General features: G+C 39.5%; 1 protein-coding gene across 2 annotated transcripts; it reads left to right on the forward strand.

Annotated features, from left to right (window-relative positions):
* Positions 1–7657: 7657 nt before the first annotated feature.
* On the forward strand, positions 7658–20295 carry LOC125229295. Of its 2 annotated transcripts, none has more exons than XM_048134096.1 (4): positions 7658–7726; positions 10625–10792; positions 10927–10980; positions 20083–20295. In XM_048134096.1, the coding sequence occupies exons 2-4, from the start codon at positions 10739–10741 to the stop codon at positions 20275–20277; spliced, it is 303 nt and encodes a 100-aa protein (XP_047990053.1). In that variant the 5' UTR covers positions 7658–7726; positions 10625–10738; the 3' UTR covers positions 20278–20295. The 2 variants fall into 2 exon arrangements, with proteins under 2 accessions (XP_047990053.1, XP_047990052.1); XM_048134095.1 differs by having other exon boundaries at positions 10625–10736.
* The last annotated feature ends 208 nt before the right edge of the window (positions 20296–20503 follow it).

Here is a 20503-nt window from a genome sequence, read left to right on the forward strand (position 1 = left end):
ACATGTCAGAGTTTTCGGTCCTTTGATTCATTTCTGATATGTTTTTTAGGGTTCCCTAGTCAACTAGGAACAGGAACCCTTATTTATAATAATTTAATGGCAATGATCCGGTAAGGATTTCATTAGGCTTTAGACGTCTGCGACGAAGTGACAAACAAACAGTAGGTATAAGTATAAGTGCGTTTTCACATTATTCGATCTGATAGGATCTGATCGGATGTAGGACCGATTTCCGATACATTTAAGCCGCCATCTTTGATTTAGAAAATTTTGGGTCAGCTTTAAAAGGTACTGGTCCCACCGCGACCTAGCTGAGCTATCGGCTATAAAAACGAACAAAAGATAAGCACCCCCGTGCAAATAAAAGAGACACGGCGAGGTTTATAGTTACTCGCCCAGCGGTGAGCTATCATAGCTCGCGGTGGGACCAGTGCCAATAAAGCATGGTGAATGACAAGTGTTACCTATAAGTATGCATTTTCAAAGATGTAGTCCAGACTTTTTTCAGGATATTCTATATTTTATTATGGCAACCCCACACGCATGTTCGTCACGACCTGAATAGCAGCGACCTCTATCGGTAATGTATGCACTTCATTGCGTCCGGTGACAACCTTACAAGTCTTAGGTACTAGGTACAACCCACAACTCAAACGCTAAGTGGAACAAATAAAGTAGTGCATGTAGGTGATGTAAGTAGGTAGAAGTTTTATGAAGGTCTAACAATAATTGTTGTTGTAGAAACAAACGACGTATTTATGATGTGTGTCGGTACTAAACAAACTCCATATTCCACATAAGTATACTTATGTATTGTAAGAAGCGCCTGGCATCCGTTGGCTCGTTGGGTGGACGACATTCGAAAAACTGCGGGGCACTTCTGGATGAGATTAGCCCAGGACCCCGGGATAAGTGGCGTACACGAAAGGGAGGCCTATGCTCAGCAGTGGGCGATTAATGGCTGAAATGATGATGATGTATTTTAAAATATTAAGTGCGTTTTCACATTATCTAATCGGATATAGGACTAGAAAAGATGTCTATGACAGCTCCTTAAATATATAGGATATCGGACCTACGTCCGGTCTCGGATCGGTTAATGTGATGAAAACGTTCTAAGTATGGGTAAATATGCACCTATGTACAGTACCTACTTGCCTACGCAAACATATAAATAAAATTATTTTCCCCTCACTAGCTCGGAAATACGTGTTTTGTCCTTTAATACCAGCGGGTAAAAACGCATTTTATCCACTAGTGGGTAAAGTAATTTGACCTTGAATAAAGTCAAATTAACTGTTTTAAAATTGATAAAAGTAGGTGAATCTAGTAATAAAGATGATTTACCACCAGTGGAACTACTGGAAGCAGTGATAAACGCATTTTTTGCGTTGTAGTTTCCTCGCTATAGTGAGGGGAAAAGTTTTGTGTTACACACGGGTGCAAATGTATTTTACTTCTCGTGTGTTAAAAAACTCGCAAGTTCACAATCCTTTCACTTGCTCGTTTTTCAATTCCACACTCGGCGTTAAAATACAACTTTGCCCCCTTGTATAACAAATAACTATTTCCTAAATTCGTAGCTTATTAAACAGGTAGGTACCTATTACTTTTAAAGGGGGCGTAAGAAATAGGTATCTACGAGTACATACCTACAGTACCTACCAGCACCGGATTGGTTAGGTACCTAGTGACAACTGCCACTTATTGATCGATTTAGCCGTTATACCGATGGTCGTGGGTACCTGGGTATTCAAAAAGAAAATATTTATTTGCTACTACTTAATACCAGAACAAGTACTGTACTATAGAGAGTACTATAAGGAAAACTCCCTATGAAGGAAATATTTATTTCATAGGGACAATTAGTTTTGGAGAAAGATTTCCCAGGCACACCAATACTACAGAGATTTGTTTCTCTATGTATGGCTCGATTCAATATGCAAAAACGTTTGGGAGGATTAATATCAAAAATCTGATAATGAAATCGGCATTTGTGTTTTGAGATATGTAACCTTCGTAAATAATACTCATCTATATATCGTACCTTAGTTACCTGTGTATTTCCTAAACAATAGAGAAGCAATTTACTATGACCAGCCATAAACGTAACAAGCTGTTACATGGCTCTTAAAATGATTTAGTCATTTTCTTACAAATATAAATGTTCGAGTGACAGACAAAGACGAACGACCTGTAAATCTTTGTTAACTAACAATTTTATTAGTAGGTAATACTCGTACCTCACATAATATCCGAAACAATGCACGGTTTTATATTTGCATAAAGAAACTTAAATGCTTTGAAAATGGGGTTTAAAATCGAATCAATTGATAAAGGGTTGGTATTTTACAAACGCTTCCTGCATCTTCGCGCCATCTATCCGTAAACACATTAAACGAAAGTGGCCGTGTCTTCATACAAACTTAAGTATGTGCCATTTTCCTCTTTCGTATATGTAGTAATGTCAGTATCCAGGGAGGAAAACTAGGACGACGTATGTATGGATAATATGGAGATGGAGAAACGGCCGCAGTGTAACTTATTAATGTAAATCAATATAAAAATGTGCTATGAGCCTTTTAAATCATTTTTCATGTACCGCCATTTTTTTAAGGGATAGGAGGCAAACGAGCAGACTGGTCGCCTGATGGTAAGCGATCACTGCCACCCATGGACACCCGAAACACCAGAAGTGTTGGAGAATTCGTGGAAATCGATCATTATTACTGTTAGACTGCTAGCTGACTGCAGTTTATAGCCAAAGGCCGCATGTTGAAACCCACCTGTATTGACCCCAGAGTAAAGAAGAGATATTATGAGCGGTGATACTCTCGTTACAGAGTGTAATAGGTACAGACCCAATATTTTATCACAAACCCTACAGTATTTTCACCTGTCACCGTAATCCTGTCTCCCAGTCCTCCATGAATAGACTCCTCACCCCCCTCCCTCCCAATTAGCAGGAGGAAGCTAACAAAGCGGCGGCGATGAATGGCCGCCATGAATGAACTCAATGGCGGACTCTAATTGGAACTGCGGTCGTCGTGATATCGTAATTACAGGACGAGAGATAGGTAATGTAAAGACTGGCCATTTTACTTAACCAAAGCGTGGTGACCTAGCGATAAGAGTGAGACTTTCCTTTGAGACACCACGTGACTCCTCTGAGTACAAGCTTAATCCACTTTTAGGCTCGTACCAGTCGTGTAGTCGTAATAACCGTTTTTAGTTTTAGGATCGTGTGTTTTTATTATGATTATTATTTGTTTGTCTTTGCCATATCTCGGGATCATGGAGTCCCGGACTTTTGGGAGGCGTGCGTGGGCCGAAGCCAACGCGTAGAAGCCCTATTGACAATTTAATTAAATGTAATTGTTCTAGGAGGAGGTAGGGAGGGGGTCGAATGATATTCCGCTTTGTGTGGTAGGGCACAGCACAGCGGATATCGTCTCGCTCGAATCTAGAGCAGAGCCCAACTGGGGTAGTACCTCCGCCTTACAGAAGACCGCAGCCAAATAGCACTAGACCCTACTCCTCCTCCTCTGTTGTGTTCCTGCCGGTGAGTAAGGCTGCCAGAGCTCAACGAGGGTGCGGTGTGCTGATGACGGGAGGACTTACGGAACTAACTTGTTCCGTCTATTGTCCTTTGAGTCGTCGGCAACCCGAACCCTCCTTAGAACTTGTACATTCCTTTTTGCTGTGTACTTAACACAGCAAAAGGGAGTGTACAAGTTTCTAATAGGGTGGCAACGCGCTTGTGACACTGTTTGAGTTGCAGGCATCCATAGGTTACGGTGACCGCTTTACATCAGGCGGGCCGTATGCTTGTTTGCCACCGACGTAGTACAAAAAAAAAGTAAGGCGTACACCGAGCGGATGTTGCCCGAGCCCGTATCATGGGACACACGCAGAGGCAGCACCCGCCAGGGTGTAAGGATTATTTGACAGTTGATGGAATCTAAAATGAACTGGGCTATTGGATGAAAGTGATGGACTAAATACTGTGCTATGGGATAAAAAACCGGACGCCTGCCTAATAAAACGGTACCACCCCTGGAGCATGTAGCCCTAACGACTCCACTCTGAACGGCCAGCCAAGGCAAGCCAGAGGTAGAGAGTCCTTATTATTTATTATAAATGGACTTACCCTTGGCCACAGACTAGCCAAAGGCAAAAACGTGGCATACGATGGAGTGAGCTCGCCCAGAAGATGCCTGTTCACCCTTGATTTGATGTACCTACCTACGAAATTCCATTTGACGTTTTCCAGTTGCTTTATGGTCAAACATCGTGAGGAAACCGGACTAATTGAAAATATCCTAGTATAACTAAATTCTTTATGCTTGTCGGTTTCTTGTTACTCGCTATTAATTCCTAAAAATATATTTTCATAATTTTGCGCCATCACCTTTCAACCTAAGGGCCACTTGCACCAACAAAAATGGAGGTTAACCCATCATTTTATATGGATTTGACAGTTGTCAGCGCATTAGCCCTGTGTTAAAAGGTTGGTACAAGTGGGCCTAAGTGATATTTGATGCTACGTGGGATCCAAACGCAGTCTGGCTTTGTTGCGCCACTACAGAAGAGCAATAGAAAGAGCTAGCATGCTTACGAAGCGTATGGGATTGTGACGTTGTTGGCTAGTTACCCTCATGGGATTACGTTTGTTCAGCATCCAGTGACATTACCATTCATATTTTTTTTTGCGGTGAGGGAGAAAATACTCATGTATACCGCCGGCCCGTACCGACGGTTATGTCCGACTCATCTGGGAATGGTGCCCAGCCGCCTACGGACTAAAAACTCCCCCACTTCGTGTAGTCTCGTGTGTTTTTGTTTGGTGAGTATTGAGTGTAGCTGGAGAGTTTTATTGTGGTTGAATTTAAGGATAGTTGGCCCTCGCTAATGATTACCATTCATATTGTTGGCTTAGTCTCTGGCGCGAACTAAACGCGGGTTCACGTGGTCGACCGATGCATCGCCTATGTTATTACAGGTCCTTAGGTAAATTGCGAACAACATCCGGATTGTTACGTGCACTGTGAGAATGCAACGTGCAGATTAGTGTCAAGCTAATAATTGGGCTACTTGGTACTACTACTTACCTACCACTGCTACACCAACTGATCATTGCATTCATTGCAATTCTATTTATGGTGCTCCCACACTGGGCTAATGTTATGTAACACGGTGTGAAAGGGACAACGTGCCTTGCGCTAACCATGTCACACCCTATTATATAACATTTATAAGTAGCCCGTGTCGTGGGGGAGCACCATTACGAACTAGCAGTGTAAGCACAGTAAAGTAAGCATCTATATATTACAATAGGTAAGTACTTATTTACCGTCAGCAACTTTAGAATAGTTTTCCAGGCTCAAATAATTGAAATTAGGGACATCATGCAGTTTGCGTTCAAAAGACTTTTTTTAAGAGGGGATTTGCATTGCGCATACCACCCAGCACTGGCTAATTTTCCTACATTTAGGGCCAGTCTCATCAACCACATTTGACAGACACATCATCGTCACGCAGCAGACGTCTATGGAACTTCCCATACAATAAAATTTAGCGAGCGCTTTAACGGTGACAGACGGTGTGGTGCAACCGACCCTAAAAGACAGATTTTGTAGTTAATAAAATAACCTATTAGAGACTATGAAACACAAGGAGCAACTTTAGACAGATATATTGCACTTACGACCGTTTAACAAAGCTATGCTGTCTCTAACCCAAGTGGGTTTAAATCCCCCCTAAACTGTAGAAGAGTATCCTTTAGTTTTATATTCTACTCCTCATAGCTTTATTCGTTCCTTTTCCGCATGGCTTCCCACGCTCGTGAGCTTGTGAACTCCTATGTGTCCTTTAGTTTATATACCCAACTATATTAGCATATAATTTATATTTTTGCATGCATTGGTCATTGCAGTGGTCTTTAAATAAACATGATTGGTGAGCTCGTCAGTGCAGCCTGCGTTAACAATAAGCAGTTGTTTCGGGTAAAGGTCACTGTTATTAACATACAATTCTGTATGTTGTACGTGTAATTCAAGGCACTCTTGTTTTGTTTCATACAGATGCAAAAGTGCATACCTACGGCTAACAGTATGTTGTTGATGTTGCCAACCAGGGCAGAAAAATCAATGTAATAAAATAATTAGGTAATTCAGTACCTGTTTAAGTCCTATAAACTATTAAGTGAAATACCTGGATGGGTAGCGCAGCGCAATATTATTCACATCAGAACAGATCTGAATCCAACTATGACAAATCTTCAGTTAAGATTCAAAATGAAAAAATCTGTTAGGAGTTGTAGGTGGTGTGCCGTGTGGTAGCATTGTCCAAATGTACATTGGTGCCGCTGGCGCGTGTAACTTAGGTAGATGAAGATGAGGGATGGTTCCAGAGACGTAGTTATTTCAGTAGACATGTATCTGAAGACAAACTATTTAGCCAAAGCCGCTACTTGGCTGTTTGTCATCACTCATTTAAAAACTCAAAAGTGCAACAGCAATATCCATTACTAACATCTAAACAAGGGGTTTATTATGAAAACATTCGCGCGGCAGCGGCATGAGTCGGCGGCGCCAGCTAACTTGGTCAAGCGATTGTCTATGCATGTAGCTGGATTCCTGCAGTTATTACTCACGGCACTGGATAAGGCACGTCGCTTTGCTGACGTGACTCAATTAACAAAAGTTATGAAAGAGAGTATGATGCCGCAAGAATGTCACATAGTGGGGTCGACTTACAGGTAGACCAATCACGGTCGCACGACTATGACTGAAGGAATCTGGCAAAAAAGGCACTAAAGTCAACGTCTTCCACTACTGAAGCTGATGAAATGTGTCTGAAGAGGCACTAAAGTTATCCTCTTTAAGACTCTTTAAATGAAGCAAAAATATTACACTTGACTTTTAGACCCTAAAATCAACATTTTATTTTCGGCTCTTTGAACTTCTTTAATCTGGCGATTTCTACTGCTACATTGCTATTTCTCATGAGAATTTTCCGATCTATCCTAGGTAGTTTAGACCAATGATCAAGATTTTCGCAATTAAATTTTAATTGATGATTTCTGTGGGATATGGGTTAAATTGTGGCGCAGGCGAGAGGCTGGCAACCTGTCACTGCAATGTCACAGTTTCGTTTTCTTTCAACCCCTTATTTGCCAAGAGTGGCACTGAAGCTTTAGTCTTCATGTGTTCTGCCTACCCCTTTATGGGATACAGGCGTGATTGTATGTTGTTGTTGATCGATGTCTGAATCTACATCTTGGTACCTATGTTTATATATGTTCATGAGAAGCATAGGGCTCATCCACTAACGTACATAATTTTGTCCCATACTCACTAATTTAACGAATGAATTCCCAAGTTCGATAGACTCGAGACAGAGGCAAAACCTTCGTTCATGGTTCACGATCCTTCAGATAAAATTATGGAAAACTACGTCCTTGAAAAGTTGCAAGTAGTTGTAATTACGCCGTAACGAAGCCATTGAAGGTACAAACGTTATCAGTTCAATTACAATGTTTACAAACACTGTGTTTACCCTGTTAATAAGGACACTTATCTTAATGCTGTTTAAGTACTTTGATAAGATAACTGACACTTAAATAGCGCGAATATATCAGTCTTATACGGGGTATAATTTTTATAACCGGTAATATTTCAGGAAGTGATAACGTAGTGATACAGAAACCAAAACAATAAAAAGTGTAGGTACCTTTAATTCCACGCAATATACAATTTTCCTAATTTTCCTTAAAAATCGCCTAATTCTCCGGAGCATCTGCATCACTGTATGCTTAGTTATGAAAAATGTAAAATATGATACTTAGGTACCTATTGGATGTTTTATTACTTTTTTACATAGCCTGCCCTATCTAAAAAATATTGCTGATTATGAAAATAACAGCCTGTATATGTGTGCTTTTATTAGCGCGTTATTCAATATTCCTTACAAAATGAGACTTACTAAAATACGTACATTAAGAAATGTTGTAAAATCATCTTTTTCTCAGTTCTGGTAACTGCTTGTTACCTGAGGACGAATTTGCTATAATTATTGTAGGATTTATAGGGTTAATCAACCTACAAATATAAATGAAAGGGCAGTCTGTCGCCGAGTGAAAGCAAGCATTGTGGTCTTGTTGCGACAGAACGAATTGCGGAAGCATTGGCCAACTTGCGCGCTCGTTACACGCAATGCTCCATGTAGGATTAACTGGAACTGCAATATCATACATGTACTAAAAACTACACTAAATTGACTTATATATATTACTTACGGACGTGGCATATGGGCAACAAAGATGGTCCAGCAGCAGTACAGCGCTGTCAGTAAGTAACAAACAGTCAAACACCATACGCACGTGCATAATGTACTGTGTAGTGTGCGCTTGGCATCCGTTGGCTCGTTGGGTGGACGACATCCGAAAGGTTGCGAGTCACAAACTCACAACTGAATGAGACTAGCTCGCGACCGGGACAAGTGGCGTACTAGAAGAAAGGCCTGATGCTCAGCAGTGGGCGATAAAATACTGATATGATGATGATGTATGATGAGTACTGTAAAGCGCTGTACGGTAGACGTGCGAAGAGATAATTCGTAACTCTTGTCGAATATATCTAACAAGCTTGTACAAGGTGATATTAAAAACTTTCCACTCAGAAAACCCTGCCAATGATTCTAATAAGGATAAACTTAAGTTGGCAATAGAACAAGTTTAGAAATCCACTACCTAATACAACGCGGTTTCAAGCAGCTGAAGAAAACTAGTCGCATAGCGCAGACCACCTCAACTAAGACGAAGCATTCAAGCCATCTCAAAGTCACCACCCATACAGCGTTTAAAGCTAATACGGTGGAATCTCTTAAAGTTGTTATGGTGTGAAAATTAACAGTAACTCAAAAAGATCTCATAATAACACTAATTAATTTTATTTCTGGTTTAATTTATCGCCTGTATAAGACTTACACGCTACACGCTGTATACTCGTAGTAATTTTGTTTCAGACCGCAACCTGCTTGATCCAGTTGTGACAACATTTACAACCGCACTCGTGCAATTTTGAAATACTTATTTAGAAAAGATGAGTTTTAGTGTTGAACTTGGGCTGTTCCACTATGTAGAGATTCAAGATGCTACTTAATTGCACTGCTCAAAACGTGGTAGGTAGGGTGCATTGGAGTAATTTAGAAGCACAGAAATGCTCGGGTAATTTCGAAAGGGGAATCTTGATATGATGGAAATAATGGTGATTTTCGAAATTACCCCAATGCAGATGCACCCTATTATTACTTATATTACCAGTTAAAATTGTACATTATATATCTGGTGGCCACGCACTCTTTGTAAGCATCTCATAATGCGGAGTCTGTGTAGGTAGTCTGTGCAATTGTGCATAGCATGCACGTCGACACGTTTGATATCAACTCGATCAAACAGGAATGACTACCAAGTTTGCATTTTTTTAGCTATTTTACTGCCATGTTTATTATGACTCCGGTTTCAAATCCAATTAGATGGAATAACTAAATCGTTGCTGCGTGGGAACTCACTTAGCAATGTCGAGTGACAAGCTAGCGACTGCATACGTATAAAGCATCTCCATTATGACATTGGTGTAAGTCGTGTACCTAAGCAAGATGCGGCCCGTGAGATTACAAAAGCGCCTTCGGTTTTCTGGCAAAATCATGAGTAATCGTAAAATGGACAGTATGGACACATGTCTTACAGATTTAGTTGTAGTCTGACGCGCTCTAAAATCCGAACGCCGGTCTGAAAAATCCCGCATTGAACACTGTTTCAGAAACAAAATACGAGTCTGTTGAAGTACTCATAAGGCCGAGGAAAACTTATGGTGAGAGTAAAGATATTTTAGAGAATTTTCAGATAAGAGAACCCACGATGGTCTAAGTTTAGGAAGAATTTAGGAATTTGTTTAGAAACTCCACTTATGTAAGCAAGCAAGTTTTATTCAATTCGATTTAGAACGAGATACCTACTTACTGATTTTTTTTTTCAGACACTAAGAATGCTGAATACCTATCTTTTTATATCCTTAAAACTGGCTCGCGTTTTCATCTCGCAGATCCTGCTACATTTTTTACTAATCTTTGTTTCAATTCAAGGTATACAACATTAACTACGACAGAGTTGTGTGTGGTCGTGACTAGTGGAAAGTCTGTAGGCACTGTAATATCCTGCGTGAATCAGTGCGTGACTTCTGCACCATTGTTTCTACGACAACGGAGCATACAAAGCGTGTATACAAGGCATACGTGTTGTGTCACCGTGCCTGTGAATGTAAAGAAAACAATGAGGTTTAAAAAACAGAGGGCGTCGCCGATGTTTTCAAAACATGACAGAAGTTCGCATAAAAAACTGATGGTAAACGGTCTGGTTAGCCTCGTCAGCATGTTTCTGAAATCAAAAAAGGCATACAAAGCAAATACGTAGGCACTTAGCGTATAATCGTATATTCGAAAATATGGATATGTTAGGCGATGGTGTATAGGAAACCTACTCATACTGATAAATAGGTACTTAAATGGCAAATCTCACCACCATCCCAGTCAACTAGCTACTATAGGCAAATCTTTGTTTCAGAGAGCCCAGGGGATATTATGTGACGACCAGCATTTGGCTTAGGAGCTTCGACATGCCAGGTAGGCGCTGTTGGCGAACGAGTTCAAGATACCGCGTGTCAAGCAGAAGGCCCGTATGAAGATCCCTACAGTTGCTACAGTTGAGCGCCGGCCTGCTATTTTGCCTTTTGTTAGTTTTATTTCAAGACATTATCAAAGTTAAAGACACAAATGAAATCGCAAGAGCTTTAGTTGCTTACATCCGAACACCACCCTAAGGTGCTTCCAAAACTAGCTCTAAACGCGCAAAATTTGCTTTAATAGGTTCACGGACCAACGCCCCGACATACAGGTGCAAGCCCTAGTTACTACAAAGCCGTAAGTTTTATAATTCAGAGCGGAACAGTGAAGGTATTAAATTGCTCGCAATCTGACATAAGCACGTGCGACATCTCGGTGGATTTGCTATATCTAAGCACACCTTTAAAGAAGTTATGCTATCACCGCCTCAAGCCTGTCATAAGCGGGAAATTATGGGTTCGGCCTTATTGAGATAATTCAGTACGGTGAGGTCGGTACCTGCCGATGACCCGGCGACTCCCACCGCCCACAACCTTTTAGGTTTTCGGTCATCGTACTTTAAGAATAAAGTCACATCAATAACGAAGGATGATGACTAAAGCTTGGCACTTCATATAATTCAAGTGTTGAGTAGGTGTGGCTGCTAAGAAGTGAAACTGGAATTTTGATAAAATATGGATAAAATGGAGACGAGGATATTAAAAGTAAAGTTTTAGTTAATTTTCGTATTACCATTTAATTGGGATGTTTGGTAATGTAAGTACCTACACTTAGCAAACGGCTTAGTCTAATTGTTTTGTTAACCTAACAACTAAGGGCACTGATCTCTCCTCAGTTGAAAACAAACGGAATCTTTTCTCAGTCACAATTTTGTATTCACTAATATACTTAAATACGACTGACTAACTTCACAACAATGACGGATTTGCTTAAAAAGCTAGGTAGGTATTTATTAGAGACTATCAGCAGTCAGCATGCCACACAGTGCATACCATTCCAGCACCAATAGGTATGTTAGCCGATACCAGCGTTCCGCTGTTATCAAGTGACCCAGTCACCGCGATAACCAACATATGAGCATACGCCCCGCACAATGGAACTCATATTACTGGGCAGCTGCTTACCTTTGGTCAGCGTGTCATCATGCGTCAAGTAGAACTTTGTCTGTTTGATATTGAGCGTTTGCTTTTAGGTTTTGTGTGACAAGCAGTCAAAACAAAAGCGAATAACGGGAGAGTGAACTTGATGATGATGGTGGCATTGGAGCCGTCAGATTTTCAGGCCAGACCAAAAATGTGACGGCTCCAATCGTCCTCCAATTGGCCTCGGCGTGAATATGATGTGTTAGCTACAATGTCTGCAAACTGCTGACGAGGCAACGCGACCACCCGACGGGACCCCTTCCTCAGGCTGCGAGGACCGAAACTCTGCCTATTTGGCCGTAGACGCTCGCTCGATTAACATCTTACAAACTTAAACTCAGATTTTTAATCATAAATTTAATTCAAATATTGAAAATGTACTAGTATTCGTATTTTCTTCAATTAAATTGTATTTAATTTTGGTTTCATATTTCATTTCAATGAATAACCGACTAATTTAATGAAAGTTCCTCCCTAAGAACTAATATCAGAAGTGGGATAGAACGCCAATATGAAACCGCTTTTTGCCATTTCTGATTAGATTGTGCGTTGTGAATTCATGGGAAATGAAAAACGTTTTTCTCGAGAGCGCGCGTCTTCGCCAGCTTCTTTCCCTAATATAGATGGATTGGAAGCAACTTCGGCGGTGATCCTGAGCTACCCTGGCGCTGGCGTAGGAGGGGTGTGCTACTACCCCAGCCTGTGTGATCCGGTCCCTGGCGTACACCTGGACGGCGCAGCCGCAGGACCAGCCAGCAGTATACCTGAGCGATTCCGCTACGAGTGGCTTCAGCGGACATGATGGAGCGTCTTATGGATACCCGGTGAGATCAAATCATTATTATCTTTATGTTGATCTCAGTATTAATGTGATGCTATTGTGAGGTGTGATTATTTGTATTTTGGTATTCGCAAAATCAGTGATAGGCGTAACGATGCATTAAATAGTCATGTGAGATTATCAGATTACATATAAATGCAATGAATGCATTAGAAATTGCATTGATAAATTAAAAGTAAGATCTCGTAACAGTTGTAACATCAGTTAACTCTGTAAACTACGAGTATAACTCCTAGTTGTGATGAATAAAGAATCTGAAAAGGGCGTCACATTAGTATGAAGTCAGTGCTGAAATCTTGATTACGGTTATTTATTTACTAAGTATGTTGAACAGCTCAAGTTAGTATTTTGTCATTGAATGAGATTATTGCGCCTTAAAGTATGCTCAATGTAATACGAGGAGCCGTCACTTAAAACGTTATGTTGATTTTCCCCTCACTAGCTCGGAAACACGTGTTTTGTCCTTTAATACCAGCGGGTAAAAACGCATTTTATCCACTAGTGGGTAAAGTAATTTGACCTTAAATAAAGTCAAATTAACTGCTTTAAAATTGATAAAAGTAGGTGAATCTAGTAATAAAGATGATTTGCCACCTGTGGAACTACTGGAAGCAGTGATAAACACATTTTTTGCGTTGTAGTTTCCTCGCTATAGTGAGGGGAAAAGTTTTGTGTTACACTCGGGTGCAATGTATTTTACTTCTCGTGTGTTAAAAAACTCGCAAGTTCAGGATTCTATTCTCGAACCACTCGCTTCGCTCGTGGTTCAACTATAGAATCCTTTCGCTTGCTCGTTTTTCAATTCCACACTCGGCGTTAAAATACAACTTTGCCCCCTTGTATAACAAATAACTATTTCACAACAATGTACAGTTTTTGTCAAGTTCAAGTGCAACTGAATCTTAGGAATTGAGTACTTAGTGTGAGTTTTTGATTTGGATAGCAACTTTCTAGTGCCAAATACCGATTGGATTGTAGTTATAAATACATCCGGTATTTAAAACACAGAGTTACAGAAATTATATTGATGCAAAAAAGGTAACTCTTTAACCATTTGGCATTCCTTGTTAGTCTTTTGATTTTGAACCGTAATTTTTACGAAAGAGATGAGTTTTTGTTATAAGCATGATGTCACGTAACATGTTGCCTGCCGCTATGGACTACGACGAAAGGGTTTGAGAGATTTGTGATTATTTAACTTATTGCTTTGAATTTATGACTTTCAAGTCTACTAAAGTTTGACAATGAAAGTAAGAGCTCTTCTTAAATAAAACATAAAACAATGTCGCTATGATTTTCAATTCATTACATGTCACAAGTCCAAGGAAATGTGTATTTGCAACGCGTAATTGTATTGAAGTCATATTAAGACAGAGACATTTGACGATAAAATTGAGATTGATAACGGTTTGAAATTTTAAAAGTTTGCCTATAGTCTTTAATCTTAAATTGTGTGTTACCCAACTACAGTAAACTGGAATGTAAGCTGATTTAATAGTCTATGACTTTAAATATTTGTGAGAAAGTACAGATGAAAGACGTAGTAAAATGCGTTTCGCTCGTGGAAAAACATTGATTGTCAATAGATATTGATCTTTGTTGATCTTTAGTACCGTCATGTTTTCTACTTATTTATCTCATTTTCTTCGTATGCGGCCATGCAGCAAGTCCAGTAAAAAAATCGAAAGATTTTATGTATTTATGTGCATACGTACTTGCACAATCACCAATTACTTTTCGGTGACCATCTACGCACTCTTCTGACAAGTACAGTACACCGTAATTTTAATTACATCACTTATCTGCAAGTACATAACGGTACATAGAGATGTCTTAAATAATTATGAAGTAGTTTGACACTGAGTACATTCATCGCGTTTCTTAGTAAACTTACCTACCTGATTTGGTCTGTGGTTCCCATGTTAACTATGTAACACACTGTAACAAATCGACTACGCAGCTCAAACTCAATCAACAAGCTGTTCTTCGGAGACGATCAAAAACAATGTTTGTTTAAACAAATGCTCAGATTACTTCCTTAGTAGAACAAAGTGTACAAAATATAAATATTGGACTGATTAGACCTGAGTGATACAGTGTAGTGCGGTACCTACCGGTTAGAAATAGAATCATCTCGTAATTTTACGCGGAAGTGACAGTATCGGGAGTGCATTCTTTCATAAGGTAGCAAGTGTTTGGAATTCAAATTAAATCCTATTCAAAATGGTAGTGTGGGAGTTAACGATTTTATAATAAATCTCATAAAAGCAAGTGTCGAGCAACATGGTAAAATTTGAATGCTTATTGAAGTTTTGATGACACAACTACTGAAAAGTTTAATATGTTTTTGTCATAGCTGGGCACCGTTAATCAAATAGTTAACTTCGATAATCGCTAATCCGTTACTATAAAAGTTAACTTCGTTAATCGTTAAAGCGATACATTTCAACAAATTTAACGGAAGTTAAAGTTAATCGATAATCCGTTAATCGTGATAAAAAAATAATTTTACTGTAGCTAGTTGCATCAGTTATCATTTAATCAACTATTTAGTACTTATTTGCGTAAGTTTATATGTTATTGTAAAAGCCCGAAGTTCGCCAAAATTTCTTAAAAAATCCCAGCTGCCGATCTCTAATCGAAGTTGTGATCCACGGTAACTTAGTAGATAGCGCGGCCCGCCGAACTTTGGCTTGATGCATCGGTTGCGCGATTTGTGTCATGCCTGATGATTTGCATTCTATTTCCCCAGTTAGTGATGGGTGCAGTAGGACTAATAAACTTTAGCAGGTCTCGAACAAGTGATCCAAAGGCACCAATTGGTCTGTAGACTGAGAATTTACGTGAAAATCCTAGGTTTAGACGTACTCCGGGCTTTTACAGTAGTAGCGGGCAGAGCAAGTGTTACTCGACGGATTAACGATTAACGGACTCGAAGAAATTTAACGGAAGTTAACGAATCCGTTAACATTTTTAAAGTTAACTTAAAAGTTAATCCGTTAACCAAAATGTTAACTTCGTTAATTTACGGTTAAAACGATTAACGGTTCTGATGTTAATAATTTTAATGTCTTGCAAATTGAGTATGATTTTTATTAAAAAAGGAAATGATTTCGTGAATTGATGAGAATTTAATTTGGTGTAAGCTATCGCTGGATAAGGCTTAATAGTTAACAATATTTTTTTTAGCGTTCTTTTGACTTTGATCATGGTTATCTTATTGTCTATTGAGAATAATTCATTATTTTGGTTGAGAGTGTTGAGATTGATCAAATGTATGACTTTTCCGCACTTTATTCGAAAACGGATGGAAATAATTAAGTAACTTATTGGGTAGTGGACATTGTTAAGATTCAAATGATGATGCATTTTGAAGTGGTAATTGATTTCTGCTACCAGATATTTGAAGATAATGTGCACATCTACATTATGGTGTATAGATCAGAGGATATTTTTAAGGATTATAAGGATATTTGGCTTATAAATCAGAAATAAGTGTTTGTGTCGGTATGGAACCAAACATTTATTTTGATCGATTTTACTTGAGAAAGGTTTGTCAAGTAATGCTTTCTTGTAATTTTACTGAGAACTGAGAAGGGATGTTTTTATTAACGAATTACATTAATGCAACACACATTTTAAAAATGGTCAGGTCGGCCGAACGGAAAGAAAACATTAGCTTAGCATCGAAGACGGTATAGATAAATAGGCAGTTTTAAAGCCTAGTTGATTGTTTCAGAAGGTGACTCCGTTTCTACACAAAGAAGTAGTAGCCACTGTGGTCCCAGTGCAGACAGTACAGTTTATGGTTCATTGTGGAAACCCGTTGTGGCATCGTTGTTTGTATTCGCGTGTAAGACCCGCTGTGGCATCGGAATACTGTGTTGAGATCGTGTAAGGCCCGCTGTGGCATCGATGTATGTATTCGCGTGTAAGGCCCCAGTGGCATCGGAATACTGTGTTAACATCGTGCAAGGCCCGCTGTGGCATCGATGTGTGTGTATTCGCGTGTAAGGCCCCAGTGTGGCATCGGAATACTGTCTTTACATCGTGCAAGGCCCGCTGTGGCATCGATGTATGTATTCGCGTGTAAGGCCCCAGTGGCATCGGAATACTGTGTTGACATCGTGCAAGGCCCGCTGTGGCATCGATGTGTGTGTATTCGCGTGTAAGGCCCCAGTGTGGCATCGGAATACTGTCTTTACATCGTGCAAGGCCCGCTGTGGCATCGATGTGGGGATTATCGTGTAAGGCCCGCCGTGGCATCGATGAGGGTATTTTAAAAATGGTCAGGTCGGCCGAACGGAAAGAAAACATTAGCTTAGCATCGAAGACGGTATAGATAAATAGGCAGTTTTAAAGCCTAGTTGATTGTTTCAGAAGGTGACTCCGTTTCTACACAGAGAAGTAGTAGCCACTGTGGTCCCAGTGCAGACAGTACAGTTTATGGTTCATTGTGGAAACCCGTTGTGGCATCGTTGTTTGTATTCGCGTGTAAGACCCGCTGTGGCATCGGAATACTGTGTTGAGATCGTGTAAGGCCCGCTGTGGCATCAATTCAATTCAATTCAATTCAATTCAAAATATCTTTATTCATGTAGGCCTAGTTACAAGCTCTTATGAATAGTTCATTACATATATATTATGATCTTAATCTAACCTAATTATCAGAGCAATTTATTGTTGTAAATTATTGTTCATAATAATATTGAGTCTATAATATACAATTTCATATAAAAATAATCGTTAAACAAAAAATATATAATTAGGTATTATGTATATATAAAAATACATGTCTAGAATATTTCTAGGAAAAATCCAATGTCCAAAAAAATACAATATTAATTTCATCAACAATAATAATAATAAAAAACGTAAAAATAAGAAACCATTTCGAATAACAATTAATCCCACGTTGTTTTATCATTCATGTAGTCTTGTGTTGTATAATAAGCTTTGGAAATGAGTACACGCTTTACATGATTCTTAAATTTATTAATTGACAATTCAGTAATATGATTCGGAAGTTTATTATAAAATCGAACACAATTACCCATGAATGATTTTTTAATTTTACAGAGCCGTGTGAAGGGCACCGCGAGTTTATGTTTATTTCTAGTATTTATATTATGTACATCACAGTTTTTCTTAAAATTACAAATGTTTTTATGTACATACATAATATTCTCATAAATATATTGACAATGCACTGTCATTATATTAATGTCCTTAAATTTATCTCTAAGTGAGTCTCTATGGTTCATTTTATATATTGCTCGAATAGCCCTCTTCTGCAGAATAAATATGGTATTTATCTCTGAAGCACTGCCCCAAAGTAAAATACCATATGACATAATGCTGTGAAAGTAACTAAAATAAACTAATCGAGCTGTTTTCACGTCTGTTAACTGACGGATCTTGCTCACTGCAAAAGCTGCAGAACTAAGTCTATTCGAGAGGTTAACAATATGGGGACCCCACTGAAGTTTAGAATCTAAAGTTATACCAAGAAAAACTGTACTATCTACCAGTTCCAATTCCTCATCCTTCACAACGACACTTGTTTGCTCATTCCTTACGTTACTATTAGTGACAAACTTAATACATTTAGTCTTTTTTTCATTTAATAATAAATTATTAGCATTGAACCAGTTCACTACTTTAGAGATAGCATTGTTTACATCACTGTGAGCTTGTTGCTGTCGTTTGAGTTTGAAAATAAGTGAGGTGTCGTCTGCAAACAATACTATATCATGGTGGGTCTTTACAAGGAATGGCAAGTCATTTATGTAGATAAGGAACAGGAAAGGCCCCAATATTGATCCCTGTGGTACACCCATAGAGACCAATGACCCAGTTGATCTCTGTCCATTGACATCTACCCTTTGTATTCTACCATTTAAGTAGGACTTGAGTAAATTTAGTGCTGATCCTCTGACTCCATAATAATGTAGTTTCCTGATCAATGTTTCATGACAAACACAGTCGAAGGCCTTAGATAAATCACAAAAGATACCTAAAGCATCTTGTGACTCCTCCCAGGCATCGAAAATATGCTTAATTAGCTCAACACCAGCATCTGTTGTCGAGCGACCCCGTGTGAAGCCAAATTGCTTATTATGCATTAAATTATTAACGTTAAAATGTCGTACTAATTGCGAAAGAACTAATTTTTCAAATATTTTACTGAAAGTTGGCAGCACAGATATTGGTCTAAAGTTAGTGGGGTCAGAGTGGCTGCCGGATTTAAATAAAGGAGTTATTTTGCTATGTTTCATTAGATCAGGAAACTCGCCACAGTCAACACTGTTGTTGAATATAACTGCTAAGTCAGGCGCTACAATCTCAACTAAGGATTTTACGGCATGGACGGAGACCCCCCAGAGGTCACTAGTTTTTTTGACATTAATTGATTTAAATGCCTTTACTATATCTGAGGTACAAACATGTTCAAAATAAAGGTCTCTACAACACTCAGGAACGTTTTCCTCTAATAATGTGACGGCAGATAAGGGTGATGAATTTAAATCCTTAGTTGTGAATGCTGGTATCTCGGTGAAAAATTTTTCGAACTCTGTTGCTACTTCGAAATTGGAATCTATAATTTTGTTGTCAATATTCAGTTTAATATCTTTTACTGCGTGTTTCGAGCGACCAGTTTCCACATTAATTACTTTCCACGTTGCTTTAATAATGTCAGAGCTATTTTTTATTTTATTACTAAGATAATTTCGCTTAGCGATATGACAATCTATCTTGAACTTCTTCGAATATTGCTTAACATGTTCTTTAAATTCATCACTCGTATTAAACCGCCGTTCTTCATACAAGGCATCGATGTATGTATTCGCGTGTAAGGCCCCAGTGGCATCGGAATACTGTGTTAACATCGTGCAAGGCCCGCTGTGGCATCGATGTGTGTGTATTCGCGTGTAAGGCCCCAGTGTGGCATCGGAATACTGTCTTTACATCGTGCAAGGCCCGCTGTGGCATCGATGTATGTATTCGCGTGTAAGGCCCCAGTGGCATCGGAATACTGTGTTGACATCGTGCAAGGCCCGCTGTGGCATCGATGTGTGTGTATTCGCGTGTAAGGCCCCAGTGTGGCATCGGAATACTGTCTTTACATCGTGCAAGGCCCGCTGTGGCATCGATGTGGGGATTATCGTGTAAGGCCCGCCGTGGCATCGATGAGGGTATTCTCGTGTGTGGCCTTTATGGCATTGGAATATTTTTGGATGATAATTATTTAGACGAATGATGAGGACGAGAGGTGTATTGGTCAATAGACCACGATGTGTGCTCAATGCGAATGATGTGGACGAGAGGTGGATTGGTCAACAGACCACGATATGTGCTCAATGCGGAGAGCACATTTGATGTATTAATGTATTAACGTATGTGTTTACTCCGCAGATGACGAGAACCCAGACTCTGAAGCAGCCCTGGAGCTGGATCCAAGACAACTCAAGAACTGCATCGAGGACGCTGCATGTCAGGAGGGGCCGTGTTAGCTACAATGTCTGCAAACTGCTGACGAGGCAACGCGACCACCCGACGGGACCCCTTCCTCAGGCTGCGAGGACCGAAACTCTGCCTATTTGGCCGTAGACGCTCGCTCGATTAACATCTTACAAGGACTTACAATCCTTAATGATTATATCAGCCCCATTGTACCTTAATCAATATTACAACTTATTTTATGGAATAGTCTTATATCTACTTAAATAGCTTAGCACAAATAAATAAATTTGTTTAGCCTCAACTGACGTAGGCTCAGCTAAAATACACTGGAATCCACCCATATCTAACCTATTCAGACCGAGTGAACAAAACA

This window comes from Leguminivora glycinivorella, chromosome 9 (genome assembly GCF_023078275.1).
Source record: "Leguminivora glycinivorella isolate SPB_JAAS2020 chromosome 9, LegGlyc_1.1, whole genome shotgun sequence".
Lineage (NCBI taxonomy): Eukaryota > Metazoa > Arthropoda > Insecta > Lepidoptera > Tortricidae > Leguminivora > Leguminivora glycinivorella.